At 46.0% G+C, this 17,641-nt stretch overlaps 1 protein-coding gene across 1 annotated transcript; it reads left to right on the top strand.

Annotated features, from left to right (window-relative positions):
* The first annotated feature begins 864 nt into the window (after window positions 1–864).
* Window positions 865–16,504, top strand: LOC119354755 (proline-rich protein 36-like). The gene is made up of 4 exons (XM_037621504.1): window positions 865–1,020; window positions 1,119–1,298; window positions 15,527–15,857; window positions 15,968–16,504. Exons 1-4 carry the CDS (start codon window positions 865–867, stop codon window positions 16,378–16,380), a joined length of 1,080 nt encoding a protein of 359 aa, XP_037477401.1. The 3' UTR covers window positions 16,381–16,504.
* The last annotated feature ends 1,137 nt before the right edge of the window (window positions 16,505–17,641 follow it).

Raw genomic sequence — 17,641 nt, 5'->3', positions numbered from 1 at the left:
AAGTTAGCTTGAGCAACAAGGTAGTGGCGGAGACGAACATTAAGCCTTGTTCCCACTAGTGAAAAATTCTTGATCATGATTGTTTTTCCTCCTTTTACTTTACTACTTTGTTCATGTAACGCCCCGAGACCGATGTGCCAGGTGTCCTCCAATTATTCGTTGTTGTTGTCTTGTCATTGGCTTGTGTGCTGCATTTCATCATGTCATCATGTGCATTGCATCATAATGTTTTCAAAACTTGCATCTGTCCGGGTCTCCTCGTTCCTTTCGTTGTCCGTTCTGATCCCAGACACACTTGCACGCGACATGTCCAAAATATTATTTTATAAGTGGCCGGAAAATGTTCTCGGAATGAGTTGAAAGTTGGCGTGTGGTCTTGTTATAGTGTAGATAGACCGCCTGTCAAGTTTCATCGCATTCGGAGTTTGTTTGATAGCCCAACCGTTAAACTATAGCGACATTATAGTCGGTCTAACGTCGGACGTTTTCGGTCTCCGGAAACAGTTGTCGGGCTGCATTTCCGCCTCTCTCCTCTCAGCCCAACCCACTCTCCACAGCCCATCTAACCCAGCTAAACCCCTCCTCTCGATCGGAACCGTCGGATCGCGATTGGGTGCTCCGAAACGCTCCAAAAATCCCCCTAACCCTAAACCTGCCTATTTAAACCACATCCCATTCCAAATCTGGCAGCCTAGCCTTCCCCTACCTCTAGCCTCCCACCTCCTCCTCAATTTTCGCGCCACTCCAGCCCCTCCTCTCCACTTGGCGCCGCCCCACAGGGCAGACCTCCACCTGCGCCGCCGCCAAGGGCCACTCTCGCGCCTCCACCTCACCCCCTGGCCTCCCCGTGCCGCCGCGAAGCCCATGGGCCTGCCAGGACCCGCATCGGGCCCTGGGAAGCCCATCTGGGCCCAACCTGCGAGCCCCGCCCCCTGCTCCAGGCCGCCGGCGCCTCCTCGAGCGCTCCTCCTCGCCCGCGCCTGCATCGTCGTCCCACACCGCGCAGCGACCCCGCCGCCGGTGAGCTTCGCCGCCGACCCCAGGCAGAGCCCCCGTCGCCTTCTCCTTCTCCTCTCTCTCTCGCAGGTCTCACCATCTCTCTCTCCCTCTGCCTGCAGAGACGCCATGGGCTTGGATCTGTGCTGCCGTCGCCGAAGTCCGTCGTCAGCCGCCCGATTCGGCCTCCCATTGTCGGATCCGGGAAGCTCACGCCACCCCGCGTCCATTCTGGCCTGATCCCGTTCCTCCTCGACCCCGCTGCACCTCCGCGCCGCCGGAGTCCGCCGCCGTTGCTCCCTGTATGCGAGCAGTATGAGACGCGCCCGATCTGCCTCAGTTTCTCGTCAACGCTTGCGCGTGGGCCGCGCCCAACCCAAGGCCCAGCACCCAGCCGGCCTGCCCGGCCTCCTCTTCACTGACCGGGCCATAGCCCATGGTGAGCCAGCGCCTCCTTTTTCATTCCTTTGGCCCAGCCAGATTCAGCCCTTAGTTGTTTTTTTTGTGTGCGCTGCGAATTTGTCCATTTAACCTGAGACTGCAATTTTTACAGAGAGGTCCCTAAACTTCATGCATATAAAAACTTAATAACCGTGCATCGGATCTAAATAAATTATATATGGAACTTGCTCAGAATTTTGTCTAGTTTAATAATATGTCACTTTCATCCATGGTTAAAATGTCTAAAATGTTGTTTGTTTAAATTTGCTCCTATGCCATGCAAAAAAGCTTTAATTCATAACTAAATAACCGTAACTCGGAATTTAATAAACTTTATATGTAAATGGGGTAGAAAAATGCCTAGTTTAACATGGTGGCCTTACTTTGCATGTCAAACAACTCTAAAATTGTGTTTAGGGCAGAACAGTACCAAATCAATAATATGCATATGGGGATTTACCGGAATTATTGTTCGTTGTTTCCGGCCTCATTTAAACTTGACTAGATAGGTAGTTTTCATTTGCTTCACCCTCTTGCCATGTTTAACAACATTTAATATTGTTGGGTACATAAACGAGATGGAAGTAAATAACTTGTCATGGTGTTCCGTCAATATGCAACCCGTTGCATAATGAGCTCCACTTAATTTGTAGGATTGTTTGTGCATTTTGCCATGCCATGCCATGCTTCATTAAACCGGACATGCATCATACTTGGTTGTGCATCATGTCATGTCTATGTGGTGGTTGTTTACTATGTTGTGTGCTTCTTTCCGGTGTTGCTTCTTCGGGTTGGATCCGGTAACATTGCGTTTGTGAGGATCCGTTGGCTACGTTCGTTTGCCTTCTTCATGGACTCGTTCTTCTTCCTTGCGGGATTTCAAGCAAGATGATCATACCCTCGAAATCACTTTCATCTTTGCTTTGCTAGATGCTCGCTCTTTTGCTATGCCTATGTTGCGATACCTACCACTTGTTTATCATGCCTCCTAAATTGTTGAACCAAGCCTCTAACCCACCTTGTCCTAGCAAACCGTTGATTGGCTATGTTACCGCTTTGCTCAGCCCCTCTTATAGCGTTGTTAGTTGCAGGTGAAGATTGAAGTATGTTCCTTGTTGGAACATGGAGTTGTTGTTCCTTGTTGGAACATGTTTACTTGTTGGGATATCACAATATATCTTATTTAATTAATGCATCTATATACTTGGTAAAGGGTGGAAGGCTCGGCCTTATGCCTGGTGTTTTGTTCCACTCTTGCCGCCCTAGTTTCCGTCATATCGGTGTTATGTTCCCGGATTTTGTGTTCCTTACGCGGTTGGGTAATAATGGGAACCCCTTGACAGTTCGCCTTAAGTAAAGCTCCTCCAACAATGCCCAACCTTGGTTTTACCATTTGCCTCACCACCACCTACTGTTCCCTTGGGAGTCGCTCTCTCGAGGGTCATCTTTATTTTAACCCCCCCCCCCCGGGCCAGTGCTCCTCTGAGTGTTGGTCCGACCGAGCAGACTGCGGGGCCACCTCGGGGCAACTTGAGGTTTGGTTTTACTCGTAGGATGTCTCATCTGAGTGTGCCCTGAGAACGAGATATGTGCAGCTCCTATCGGGATTTGTCGGCACATTCGTGCGGTGTTGCTGGTTTAGTTTTACCCTGTCGAAATGTCTTGTTGTACCGGGATACCAAGTCTGATCGGAATGTCTCGGGAGGAGGTCTATTCCTTCGTTGACCGTGAGAGCTTGTGATGGGCTAAGTTGGGACATCCCTGCAGGGATTTGAACTTTCGAAAGCCGTGCCCGCGGTTATGGGCAGATGGGAATTTGTTAATGTCCGGTTGTAGAAAACCTGAAGTTGACCTTAATTAAAATGAATCAACCGCGTGTGTAACCGTGATGGTCTCTTTCCGGCGGGGTCCAGGAAGTGAACACGGTTGTCGCAGTTATGCTTGGCGTAGGTTGCTATAGGATCACTTCTTGATCATACTTTTATCGACCGTGCTTTGCCTTCTTTTCTCGCTCTCATTTGCGTATGTTAGCCACCATATATGCTAGTCGCTTGCTGCAGCTCCACCTCATACCTTTTACCTTACCCATAAGCTTAAATAGTCTTGATCGCGAGGGTGCGAGATTGCTGAGTCCCTGTGGCTCATAGATACTTCCAAAACCAGTTTGCAGGTGCCGATGAGTCCGTGCAGATGATGCAACCAAGCTCCAAGAGGAGCTCGATGAAGATCTTGTCCTTTGTGTTGTTTCTTTCTAGTTGATCAGTAGTGGAGCCCACTTGGGGTCGATCGGGGACCTTTGTCGCATTTGGGGTTCTTCTTTTATTTTGGTTCCATAGTCGGACCTCGTTTGTATTTTGTTTGTTGTAATGCTTTATTCTTGTAATTGTGTGAAGTGGCGATTGTAAGCCAAATATGTATCTCTTTCCCTTATGTATTACATGGGTTGTGTGAAGATTACCTCACTTGCGACATTGCTTTCAATGCGGTTATGCCTCTAAGTCGTGCTTCGACACGTGGGAGATATAGCCGCATCGAGGGCGTTACAAGTTGGTAATCAGAGCCTTCCCCAACCTTAGGAGCCCCATTGCTTGATCGTTTTTAGTGGCCGAGTTGTGTCTAGAAAAATGTTTTGAGTCATTTAGGAATTATATATCGGAGAGTTTAGGAATTCTTTTTACTTCCCAGTCTCCTCATCGCTCTGGTAAGGCATCCTGACGTAGAGTTTTGACTCTTCTCTTCTCAAATTTCACTAAAAAAAAATTTAGGATCACGCGGGTATCTTGGAATCGTTCCGATGGTTTTATGACAAGAACATTGTCTTGGTGCCTCATGTCAGGGGTTTTGTGGAAGTGTCCCGGGGAGTTGAGCTCTGAGGTGTTGTCGTCATAATTTTATGTTGCAATTTTGGAATACCTGAGTTTAGTACGCCGACATCGAAAATCTCTTTTATGCAGTTCGTTGGTGAGATAACCTCAACGCCACCCAGTACTGGGGTGGGAGTTCGGGAGTATCGCCATAACTTGTATAACAGATGCTTTTCGAAGGTTGAGGTAGATGATTTCCGAAGGTTTCTTGGTTATGTGTTGAAGGATGGATACAGCTGGATGTAGGATTTGCTAGTTTTGGGTGAGATATTATGCTTCCCCTGTATCCCCAACACCTGATTGCATAACCGGAAAATTTCGGGAGTTTCATAGGTGGGAATTCAAGTAGCTCTTAGGATATCTTTCCGACGGATGTATGATATGAAATTGGGGTTTGACGTCTAGTGGTCCGCCTATCCACGGTCGGTTTTACGGTGGTCTTGTTGTGTCTTAAAGAGTCCTTGGCTATGTCGACTCGGGGGCGCTTCGTATGTCATGTGCACTGCCTTGTACATGATGGTGCTGTACGATCGAGCCCGTGTAGGCCCCACCACGAAAACTTCGGGCGAAATCTCTATCATATGTTTGTTCCGGTTTATTCTGCGAGCCAATCCTTTGTTTTGTTTTGAGTTGTGGTATTCGAGTTGCTTTGAAGTCAAATGTTGATTCCATCCCTTTCCTAAGCGGTGCTCTCATACCTCTATGTGAATACTAATCCTTCTCGGTCATCGAGTCTGTCATGTCAATCATTTTCAACCGGTGTGTTTCTCTTCAAGTGAATTTGATCATTTCAACATCCGCAAGATCAAGTATCAGTTCTTCTCAACGGCGTTTGTTTCATCCGTCCCCAAGTTGCCTTTGTTTTTCCCGCCCTCCCTCCCTTGTTTTTCTTCAAGGACTCAGATTTCTTAATCGAGTATCCATCTTATTCATGTGAAGCCTCCCCACTCCTTTTCCGTCAATATTCTTACCCGGTGTTGCTCATGAAGATTCTAACGGAGCCTCAAGTTTATCATTCTTTGTTCTTTTATCTTCCCCGGTGTTCTCAATGCAATCTTTCGATGGTGATCACATCCTTTTCCTCGTTTCAAATGTGTTCTCGTGCCGGTGCTCATCATATTCATTCATTTCTCGCTATTCAATTGTTCCAGAGTGCTCAAGATATCTCAGAAGGCTCGTCTTTTCATTCAAGATCAGTCCAACCTATTTCGAGGTTGTTATATCATTCAAGTCATTTTATTTAACCGGTACAAATCTCTCTTCCAAGCAATCGTTCTACGGTGTATCTTTTGAGTGGGCCCTAACCCACAGGTCTTTTCCCAGGATCTTACCTGACTCGTCTTATTTTCCCGGAGCTATCCTCAAATTTCTTTTCGAAGTTTGACGTAAGAATGAGTTATCATCAGCCTAATGCCTTTCTCCAAGATCTTTCAAATTCTTTTCATCGGGGGCTCAATCTCTTCGCTTTTAATTATTCCGGAGTGCCTCAATAATTCATGGTGGTGTTTCTCGTCGTCATTCTCAGATTTGAAGACCGAAGTAGAGTTTCTCTTTAATCTTGCTCCATTCTCTTCAAGAGTCATGGTGCTAGCTTGTTGCCATCCTCTCATAATTGTTTTCGATTGTGAGAATCTTTTTCACCCATCAGGAGATATTCAAGAGTCTTCTTAGTTTGTTATCTGGAGTCCATCAATTCAGGTTTATTCATTCTCAGCTGTCAGTTATCATTCTCCTATCTTGCCGGTGCCTCAATCAAATATCCTCTAATCAGTTCTTGATCTCTTCGTTCTTATGTATCTAGTTTGTCTGAAGCACCTTCCTTCATTTGCTAATTCTTACCGGTGATGCACCCCTACTTCGATAATTTTCAATTCTTACGGTGGTCCGTTCAAGAGTTCTCTTCCTTGGTCACCATATCAATTTATTCGTTGTCAATTCTACCGGTGGTTCTTTGAAGACCTTCTCAAGTTGGCCCTATATCTATCTTAATCTTTTCTACGAGAATAAGTAATATGTCGAATCCATTGATTGTCATCAATTTAATTGGTGAAGGATAAGCATAATGTAATTCTAATTCTTGTTTTATCCAAGTGGTTAATTCCCTATTCCGAAGGCTCATCAAATTCTTGTTTCCATTTGTTCATTTTTCTTTACCGGAGTGCCAAGTTTCCTCTTTATCTTGTTGCTAAGCTTCATCTAATCATTGTAAGGCTTCAACCTTACTCTTCTCATCTTCCTTTCCGTTTGATCATTTTTTTTGTTACCGGAGTTCGTCATGAAGGTTCTACATGATGGTTCATCAAGGATTTAATTCTTTCTCGAAGTGTTCATCGAGATTCTTTTCAAAGGAGCTCAAGCTTTCTTCATCTTGCTATCCGGAGTACAATTTCTTTCTACCGTATCTTTGGAGGTGGTTTTACATCATTCTTGATAATTTGAGTTCATGATTCACATGTTATTAAGAATGAGGTATTTTAAATCCATCAATCTCTTCTTTGGAGTTATCTTGGGTTATATTTCACCAAAGCCTTTCCTAAGGATTGTTGCTAGTTATGGTGATTATAAATGATCCAAGTTCTTCATTTATCCTTTCGGTGAAATAAGTTTTCTCGTCTCCTTGTTCTTACCAATCCAATTCTTTTCCCATGAGTGGCAAGTTGTCACATCATAATTTGAGATGTATTCCATAAGACCATATCAAGCTTATCCTTTTCGTTGTTGGCTTTCCCAACAACTCCGTTTGACCCTTCTCCTAAAGATGCCTTTTCAAACTATTTTGTGGCAGAAGTTGCCTTTTTCTTCTACATTATTTTATCTCAATGATCTATCTTCTATTTCTCTCTTCCGGAAGCATTGCGATGTTGCTCTTTTCAACCCATCATTTTGTTCTGTCAAAATCATGCTTCTTTCTTTTGCTTATCCATTTAACCGGAGTGTCGTGTCCTCTGCTCAAGTTCTTTTCATCTTATCAAGTCTTGTATCACTTTTCAAACGAAGTGATGTCCGAATTTGTAATTCCTTGTTTTCCTCTTCCCTATCGGAGTGCGTTCAACTTCATTCATCTTCATTGTATTCTTTTCTCGATATGGATTAACCTCTTCAAGGTTCTTTGTTTTCACTCTTTTGTCAAGAAGCAACTTAGTTTACCTCTTCTCTTTCTCTTCCGTTTTCCCTCCGGTGCCATTCTAGATCTCGGGACGAGATCCTCTCGTAGTGGTGGAGTGTTGTAACGCCCCGAGACCGATGTGCCAGGTGTCCTCCAATTATTCATTGTTGTTGTCTTGTCATTGGCTTGCGTGCTGCATTTCATCATGTCATCATGTGCATTGCATCATCATGTTTTCAAAACTTGCATCCATCTGGGTCTCCTCGTTCCTTTCGTTGTCCGTTCTGAGCCCAGACACACTTGCACGCGCCCGCGACATGTCCAAAATATTATTTTATAAGTGGCCGGAAAATGTTCTCGGAATGGGTTGAAAGTTGGCGTGTGGTCTTGTTATAGTGTAGATAGACCGCCTGTCAAGTTTCATCGCATTCGGAGTTCGTTTGATAGCCCAACCGTTAAACTATAGCGGCATTATAGTCGGTCTAACGTCGGACGTTTTCCGTCTCCGGAAACAGTTGCCGGGCTGCATTTCTGCCTCTCTCCTCTCAGCCCAACCCACTCTCCACAGCCCATCTAACCCAGCTAAACCCCTCCTCTCAATCGGAACCGTCGGATCGCGATTGGGTGCTCCGAAACGCTCCAAAAATCCCCCTAACCCTAAACCTGCCTATTTAAACCACATCCCATTCCAAATCTGGCAGCCTAGCCTTCCCCTACCTCTAGCCTCCCACCTCCTCCTCAATTTTCGCGCCACTCCAGCCCCTCCTCTGCACTTGGCGCCGCCCCACAGGGCAGACCTCCACCTGCGCCGCCGCCAAGGGCCACTCTCGCGCCTCCACCTCACCCCCTGGCCTCCCCGTGCCGCCGCGAAGCCCATGGGCCTGCCAGGACCCGCATCGGGCCCTGGGAAGCCCATCTGGGCCCAACCTGCGAGCCCCGCCCCCTGCTCCAGGCCGCCGGCGCCTCCCCGAGCGCTCCTCCTCGCCCGCGCCTGCATCGTCGTACCACACCGCGCAGCGACCCCGCCGCCGGTGAGCTTCGCCGCCGACCCCAGGCAGAGCCCCCGTCGCCTTCTCCTTCTCCTCTCTCTCTCACAGGTCTCACCATCTCTCTCTCCCTCTGCCTGCAGAGACGCCATGGGCTTGGATCTGTGCTGCCGTCGCCGAAGTCCGTCGTCAGCCGCCCGATCCGGCCTCCCCGTTGTCGGATCCGGGAAGCTCACGCCGCCCCGCGTCCATTCTGGCCTGATCTCGTTCCTCCTCGACCCCGCTGCACCTCCGCGCCGCCGGAGTCCGCCGCCGTTGCTCCCTGTATGCGAGCAGTATGAGACGCGCCCGATTTGCCTCAGTTTCTCGTCAACGCTTGCGCGTGGGCCGCGCCCAACCCAAGGCCCAGCACCCAGCCGGCCTGCCCGGCCTCCTCTTCACTGACCGGGCCATAGCCCATGGTGAGCCAGCGCCTCCTTTTTCATTCCTTTGGCCCAGCCAGATTCAGCCCTTAGTTGTTTTTTTTGTGTGCGCTACGAATTTGTCCATTTAACCTGAGACTGCAATTTTTACAGAGAGGTCCCTAAACTTCATGCATATAAAAACTTAATAACCGTGCATCGGATCTAAATAAATTATATATGGAACTTGCTCAGAATTTTGTCTAGTTTAATAATATGTCACTTTCATCCATGGTTAAAATGTCTAAAATGTTGTTTGTTTAAATTTGCTCCTATGCCATGCAAAAAAGCTTTAATTCATAACTAAATAACCGTAACTCGGAATTTAATAAACTTTATATGTAAATGGGGTAGAAAAATGCCTAGTTTAACATGGTGGCCTTACTTTGCATGTCAAACAACTCTAAAATTGTGTTTAGGGCAGAACAGTACCAAATCAATAATATGCATATGGGGATTTACCGGAATTATTGTTCGTTGTTTCCGGCCTCATTTAAACTTGACTAGATAGGTAGTTTTCATTTGCTTCACCCTCTTGCCATGTTTAACAACATTTAATATTGTTGGGTACATAAACGAGATGGAACTAAATAACTTGTCATGGTGTTCCGTCAATATGCAACCCGTTGCATAATGAGCTCCACTTAATTTGTAGGATTGTTTGTGCATTTTGCCATGCCATGCCATGCTTCATTAAACCGGACATGCATCATACTTGGTTGTGCATCATGCCATGTCTATGTGGTGGTTGTTTACTATGTTGTGTGCTTCTTTCCGGTGTTGCTTCTTCGGGTTGGATCCGGTAACATTGCGTTTGTGAGGATCCGTTGGCTACGTTCGTTTGCCTTCTTCATGGACTCGTTCTTCTTCCTTGCGGGATTTCAAGCAAGATGATCATACCCTTGAAATCACTTTTATCTTTGCTTTGCTAGATGCTCGCTCTTTTGCTATGCCTATGCTGCGATACCTACCACTTGTTTATCATGCCTCCTAAATTGTTGAACCAAGCCTCTAACCCACCTTGTCCTAGCAAACCGTTGATTGGCTATGTTACCGCTTTGCTCAGCCCCTCTTATAGCGTTGTTAGTTGCAGGTGAAGATTGAAGTATGTTCCTTGTTGGAACATGGAGTTGTTGTTCCTTGTTGGAACATGTTTACTTGTTGGGATATCACAATATATCTTATTTAATTAATGCATCTATATACTTGGTAAAGGGTGGAAGGCTCGGCCTTATGCCTGGTGTTTTGTTCCACTCTTGCCGCCCTAGTTTCCGTCATATCGGTGTTATGTTCCCGGATTTTGTGTTCCTTACGCGGTTGGGTAATAATGGGAACCCCTTGACAGTTCGCCTTAAGTAAAGCTCCTCCAGCAATGCCCAACCTTGGTTTTACCATTTGCCTCACCACCACCTACTGTTCCCTTGGGAGTCGCTCTCTCGAGGGTCATCTTTATTTTAACCCCCCCCCGGGCCAGTGCTCCTCTGAGTGTTGGTCCGACCGAGCAGACTGCGGGGCCACCTCGGGGTAACTTGAGGTTTGGTTTTACTCGTAGGATGTCTCATCTGAGTGTGCCCTGAGAACGAGATATGTGCAGCTCCTATCAGGATTTGTCGGCACATTCGTGCGGTGTTGCTGGTTTAGTTTTACCCTGTCGAAATGTCTTGTTGTACCGGGATACCAAGTCTGATCGGAATGTCTCGGGAGGAGGTCTATTCCTTCGTTGACCGTGAGAGCTTGTGATGGGCTAAGTTGGGACATCCCTGCAGGGATTTGAACTTTCGAAAGCCGTGCCCGTGGTTATGGGCAGATGGGAATTTGTTAATGTCCGGTTGTAGAAAACCTGAAGTTGACCTTAATTAAAATGAATCAACCGCGTGTGTAACCGTGATGGTCTCTTTCCGGCGGGGTCCGGGAAGTGAACACGGTTGTCGCAGTTATGCTTGGCGTAGGTTGCTATAGGATCACTTCTTGATCATACTTTTATCGACCGTGCTTTGCCTTCTTTTCTCGCTCTCATTTGCGTATGTTAGCCACCATATATGCTAGTCGCTTGCTGCAGCTCCACCTCATACCTTTTACCTTACCCATAAGCTTAAATAGTCTTGATCGCGAGGGTGCGAGATTGCTGGGTCCCTGTGGCTCACAGATACTTCCAAAACCAGTTTGCAGGTGCCGATGAGTCCGTGCAGATGATGCAACCAAGCTCCAAGAGGAGCTCGATGAAGATCTTGTCCTTTGTGTTGTTTCTTTCTAGTTGATCAGTAGTGGAGCCCACTTGGGGTCGATCGGGGACCTTTGTCGCATTTGGGGTTCTTCTTTTATTTTGGTTCCAAAGTCGGACCTCGTTTGTATTTTGTTTGTTGTAATGCTTTATTCTTGTAATTGTGTGAAGTGGCGATTGTAAGCCAAATATGTATCTCTTTCCCTTATGTATTACATGGGTTGTGTGAAGATTACCTCACTTGCGACATTGCTTTCAATGCGGTTATGCCTCTAAGTCATGCTTCGACACGTGGGAGATATAGCCGCATCGAGGGCGTTACAAGTTGGTAATCAGAGCCTTCCCCAACCTTAGGAGCCCCATTGCTTGATCGTTTTTAGTGGCCGAGTTGTGTCTAGAAAAATGTTTTGAGTCATTTAGGAATTATATATCGGAGAGTTTAGGAATTCTTTTTACTTCCCAGTCTCCTCATCGCTCTGGTAAGGCATCCTGACGTAGAGTTTTGACTCTTCTCTTCTCAAATTTCACTAAAAAAAAATTTAGGATCACGCGGGTATCTTGGAATCGTTCCGATGGTTTTATGACAAGAACATTGTCTTGGTGCCTCATGTCAGGGGTTTTGTGGAAGTGTCCCGGGGAGTTGAGCTCTGAGGTGTTGTCGTCATAATTTTATCGTTGCAATTTTGGAATACCTGAGTTTAGTACGCCGACATCGAAAATCTCTTTTATGCAGTTCGTTGGTGAGATAACCTCGACGCCACCCAGTACTGGGGCGGGAGTTCGGGAGTATCGCCATAACTTGTATAACAGATGCTTTTCGAAGGTTGAGGTGGATGATTTCCGAAGGTTTCTTGGTTATGTGTTGAAGGATGGATACAGCTGGATGTAGGATTTGCTAGTTTTGGGTGAGATATTATGCTTCCCCTGTATCCCCAACACCTGATTGCATAACCGGAAAATTTCGGGAGTTTCATAGGTGGGAATTCAAGTAGCTCTTAGGATATCTTTCCGACGGATGTATGATATGAAATTGGGGTTTGACGTCTAGTGGTCCGCCTATCCACGGTCGGTTTTACGGTGGTCTTGTTGTGTCTTAAAGAGTCCTTGGCTATGCCGACTCGGGGGCGCTTCGTATGTCATGTGCACTGCCTTGTACATGATGGTGCTGTACGATCGAGCCCGTGTAGGCCCCACCACGAAAACTTCGGGCGAAATCTCTATCATATGTTTTTTCCGATTTATTCTGCGAGCCAATCCTTTGTTTTGTTTTGAGTTGTGGTATTCGAGTTGCTTTGAAGTCAAATGTTGATTCCATCCCTTTCCTAAGCGGTGCTCTCATACCTCTATGTGAATACTAATCCTTCTCGGTCATCGAGTCTGTCATGTCAATCCTTTTCAACCGGTGTGTTTCTCTTCAAGTGAATTTGATCATTTCAACATCCGCAAGATCAAGTATCAGTTCTTCTCAACGGCGTTTGTTTCATCCGTCCCCAAGTTGCCTTTGTTTTTCCCGCCCTCCCTCCCTTGTTTTTCTTCAAGGACTCAGATTTCTTAATCGAGTATCCATCTTATTCATGTGAAGCCTCCCCACTCCTTTTCCGTCAATATTCTTACCCGGTGTTGCTCATGAAGATTCTAACGGAGCCTCAAGTTTATCATTCTTTGTTCTTTTATCTTCCCCGGTGTTCTCAATGCAATCTTTCGATGGTGATCACATCCTTTTCCTCGTTTCAAATGTGTTCTCGTGCCGGTGCTCATCATATTCATTCATTTCTCGCTATTCAATTGTTCCAGAGTGCTCAAGATATCTCAGAAGGCTCGTCTTTTCATTCAAGATCAGTCCAACCTATTTCGAGGTTGTTATATCATTCAAGTCATTGTATTTAACCGGTACAAATCTCTCTTCCAAGCAATCGTTCTACGGTGTATCTTTTGAGTGGGCCCTAACCCACAGGTCTTTTCCCAGGATCTTACCTGACTCGTCTTATTTTCCCGGAGCTATCCTCAAATTTCTTTTCGAAGTCTGACGTAAGAATGAGTTATCATCAGCCTAATGCCTTTCTCCAAGATCTTTCAAATTCTTTTCATCGGGGGCTCAATCTCTTCGCTTTTAATTATTCCGGAGTGCCTCAATAATTCATGGTGGTGTTTCTCGTCGTCATTCTCAGATTTGAAGACCGAAGTAGAGTTTCTCTTTAATCTTGCTCCATTCTCTTCAAGAGTCATGGTGCTAGCTTGTTGCCATCCTCTCATAATTGTTTTCGATTGTGAGAATCTTTTTCACCCATCAGGAGATATTCAAGAGTCTTCTCAGTTTGTTATCTAGAGTCCATCAATTCAGGTTTATTCATTCTCAGCTGTCAGTTATCATTCTCCTATCTTGCCGGTGCCTCAATCAAATATCCTCTAATCAGTTCTTGATCTCTTCGTTCTTATGTATCTAGTTTGTCTCAAGCACCTTCCTTCATTTGCTAATTCTTACCGGTGATGCACCCCTACTTCGATAATTTTCAATTCTTACGGTGGTCCGTTCAAGAGTTCTCTTCCTTGGTCACCATATCAATTTATTCGTTGTCAATTCTACCGGTGGTTCTTTGAAGACCTTCTCAAGTTGGCGCTATATCTATCTTAATCTTTTCTACGAGAATAAGTAATATGTCGAATCCATTGATTGTCATGAATTTAATTGGTGAAGGATAAGCATAATGTAATTCTAATTCTTGTTTTATCCAAGTGGTTAATTCCCTATTCCGGAGGCTCATCAAATTCTTGTTTCCATTTGTTCATTTTTCTTTACCGGAGTGCCAAGTTTCCTCTTTATCTTGTTGCTAAGCTTCATCTAATCATTGTAAGGCTTCAACCTTACTCTTCTCATCTTCCTTTCCGTTTGATCATTTTTTTTTGTTACCGGAGTTCGTCATGAAGGTTCTACATGATGGTTCATCAAGGATTTAATTCTTTCTCGAAGTGTTCATCGAGATTCTTTTCAAAGGAGCTCAAGCTTTCTTCATCTTGCTATCCGGAGTACAACTTCTTTCTACCGTATCTTTGGAGGTGGTTTTACATCATTCTTGATAATTTGAGTTCATGATTCACATGTTATTAAGAATGAGGTATTTTAAATCCATCAATCTCTTCTTTGGAGTTATCTTGGGTTATATTTCACCAAAGCCTTTCCTAAGGATTGTTGCTAGTTATGGTGATTATAAATGATCCAAGTTCTTCATTTATCCTTTCGGTGAAATAAGTTTTCTCGTCTCCTTGTTCTTACCAATCCAATTCTTTTCCCATGAGTGGCAGGTTGTCACATCATAATTTGAGATGTATTCCATAAGACCATATCAAGCTTATCCTTTTCGTTGTTGGCTTTTCCAACAACTCCGTTTGACCCTTCTCCTAAAGATGCCTTTTCAAACTATTTTGTGGCAGAAGTTGCCTTTTTCTTCTACATTCTTTTATCTCAATGATCTATCTTCTATTTCTCTCTTTCGGAAGCATTGCGATGTTGCTCTTTTCAACCCATCATTTTGTTCTGTCAAAATCATGCTTCTTTCTTTTGCTTATCCATTTAACCGGAGTGTCGTGTCCTCTGCTCAAGTTCTTTTCATCTTATCAAGTCTTGTATCACTTTTCAAACGAAGTGCTGTCCGAATTTGTAATTCCTTGTTTTCCTCTTCCCTACCGGAGTGCGTTCAACTTCATTCATCTTCATTGTATTCTTTTTTCGATATGGATTAACCTCTTCAAGGTTCTTTGTTTTCACTCTTTTGTCAAGAAGCAACTTAGTTTACCTCTTCTCTTTCTCTTCCGTTTTCCCTCCGGTGCCATTCTAGATCTCGGGACGAGATCCTCTCGTAGTGGTGGAGTGTTGTAACGCCCCGAGACCGATGTGCCAGGTGTCCTCCAATTATTCATTGTTGTTGTCTTGTCATTGGCTTGCGTGCTGCATTTCATCATGTCATCATGTGCATTGCATCATCATGTTTTCAAAACTTGCATCCATCTGGGTCTCCTCGTTCCTTTCGTTGTCCGTTCTGAGCCCAGACACACTTGCACGCGCCCGCGACATGTCCAAAATATTATTTTATAAGTGGCCGGAAAATGTTCTCGGAATGGGTTGAAAGTTGGCGTGTGGTCTTGTTATAGTGTAGATAGACCGCCTGTCAAGTTTCATCGCATTCGGAGTTCGTTTGATATCCCAACCGTTAAACTATAGCGGCATTATAGTCGGTCTAACGTCGGACGTTTTCGGTCTCCGGAAACAGTTGCCGGGCTGCATTTCCGCCTCTCTCCTCTCAGCCCAACCCACTCTCCACAGCCCACCTAACCCAGCTAAACCCCTCCTCTCGATCGGAACCGTCTGATCGCGATTGGGTGCTCCGAAACGCTCCAAAAATCCCCCTAACCCTAAACCTGCCTATTTAAACCACATCCCATTCCAAATATGGCAGCCTAGCCGTCCCCTACCTCTAGCCTCCCACCTCCTCCTCAATTTCCGCGCCACTCCAGCCCCTCCTATCCACTTGGCGCCGCCCCACAGGGCAGACCTCCACCTGCGCCGCCACCAAGGGCCACTCTCGCGCCTCCACCTCACCCCCTGGTCTCCCCGCGCCGCCGCGAAGCCCGTGGGCCCGCCAGGACCCGCATCAGGCCCTGGGAAGCCTATCTGGGCCCAACCTGCGAGCCCCGCGCCCCTGCTCCAGGCCGCCGGCGCCTCCCCGAGCGCTCCTCCTCGCCCGCGCCTGCATCACCGTCCCACACCGTGCAGCGACCCCGCCGCCGGTGAGCTTCGCCGTCGACCCCAGGCAGAGCCCCCGTCGCCTTCTCCTTCTCCTCTCTCTCTCTCTCTCTCTCTCGCAGGTCTCACCATCTCTCTCTCCCTCTGCCTGCAGAGACGCCATGGGCTTGGATCTGTGCTGCCGTCGCCGAAGTCCATCGTCAGCCGCCCGGTCCGGCCTCCCCGTTGTCGGATCCGGGAAGCTCATGCCGCCCCGCGTCCATTCTGGCCGGATCCCGTTCCTCCTCGACCCCGCTGCACCTCCGCGCCGCCGGAGTCCGCCGCCGTTGCTCCCTGTATGCGAGCAGTATGAGACGCGCCCGATCTGCCTCAGTTTCTCGTCAACGCTTGCGCGTGGGCCGTGCCCAACCCAAGGCCCAGCACCCAGCCGGCCTGCCCGGCCTCCTCTGCACTGACCGGGCCATAGCCCATGGTGAGCCAGCGCCTCCTTTTTCATTCCTTTGGCCCAGCCAGATTCAGCCCTTAGTTTTTTTTTGTGTACGCTGCGAATTTGTCCATTTAACCTGAGACTGCAGTTTTTACAGAGAGGTCCCTAAACTTCATGCATATAAAAACTTAATAACCGTGCATCGGATCTAAATAAATTATATATGGAACTTGCTCAGAATTTTGTCTAGTTTAATAATATGTCACTTTCATCCATGGTTAAAATGTCTAAAATGTTGTTTGTTTAAATTTGCTTCTATGCCATGCAAAAAAGCTTTAATTCATAACTAAATAACCGTAACTCGGAATTTAATAAACTTTATATGTAAATGGGGTAGAAAAATGCCTAGTTTAACATGGTGGCCTTACTTTGCATGTCAAACAACTCTAAAATTGTGTTTAGGGCAGAACAGTACCAAATCAATAATATGCATATGGGGATTTACCGGAATTATTGTTCGTTGTTTCCGGCCTCATTTAAACTTGACTAGATAGGTAGTTTTCATTTGCTTCACCCTCTTGCCATGTTTAACAACATTTAATATTGTTGGGTACATAAACGAGATCGAACTAAATAACTTGTCGTGGTGTTCCGTCAATATGCAACCCGTTGCATAATGAGCTCCACTTAATTTGTAGGCTTGTTTGTGCATTTTGCCATGCCATGCCATGCTTCATTAAACCGGACATGCATCATACTTGGTTGTGCATCATGCCATGTCTATGTGGTGGTTGTTTACTATGTTGTGTGCTTCTTTCCGGTGTTGCTTCTTCGGGTTGGATCCGGTAACATTGTGTTTGTGAGGATCCGTTGGCTACGTTCGTTTGCCTTCTTCATGGACTCGTTCTTCTTCCTTGCGGGATTTCAGGCAAGATGATCATACCCTCGAAATCACTTTTATCTTTGCTTTGCTAGATGCTCGCTCTTTTGCTATGCCTATGCTGCGATACCTACCACTTGTTTATCATGCCTCCTAAATTGTTGAACCAAGCCTCTAACCCACCTTTTCCTAGCAAACCGTTGATTGGCTATGTTACCGCTTTGCTCAGCCCTTCTTATAGCGTTGTTAGTTGCAGGTGAAGATTGAAGTATGTTCCTTGTTGGAACATGGAGTTGTTGTTCCTTGTTGGAACATGTTTACTTGTTGGGATATCACAATATATCTTATTTAATTAATGCATCTATATACTTGGTAAAGGGTGGAAGGCTCGGCCTTATGCCTGGTGTTTTGTTCCACTCTTGCCGCCCTAGTTTTCGTCATATCGGTGTTATGTTCCCGGATTTTGCGTTAAGTAAAGCTCCTCCAGCAATGCCCAACCTTGGTTTTACCATTTGCCTCAC

This window comes from Triticum dicoccoides, chromosome 1A (assembly GCF_002162155.2).
Source record: "Triticum dicoccoides isolate Atlit2015 ecotype Zavitan chromosome 1A, WEW_v2.0, whole genome shotgun sequence".
In the NCBI taxonomy this organism is placed as follows: domain Eukaryota; kingdom Viridiplantae; phylum Streptophyta; class Magnoliopsida; order Poales; family Poaceae; genus Triticum; species Triticum dicoccoides.
This window is presented reverse-complemented; position numbering and strand designations above follow the sequence as displayed.

Bases quoted from the DNA above. Each gene is read 5' to 3' on its own strand.
- LOC119354755 (XM_037621504.1), top strand. From the start codon at position 865: ATGGGCCTGCCAGGACCCGCATCGGGCCCTGGGAAGCCCATCTGGGCC. The intron at 1,021-1,118 runs GTGAGCTTCGCC...CTCTGCCTGCAG, and splicing joins GCGCAGCGACCCCGCCGCCG to AGACGCCATGGGCTTGGATC. The intron at 1,299-15,526 runs GTATGCGAGCAG...CAAATATGGCAG, and splicing joins GTCCGCCGCCGTTGCTCCCT to CCTAGCCGTCCCCTACCTCT.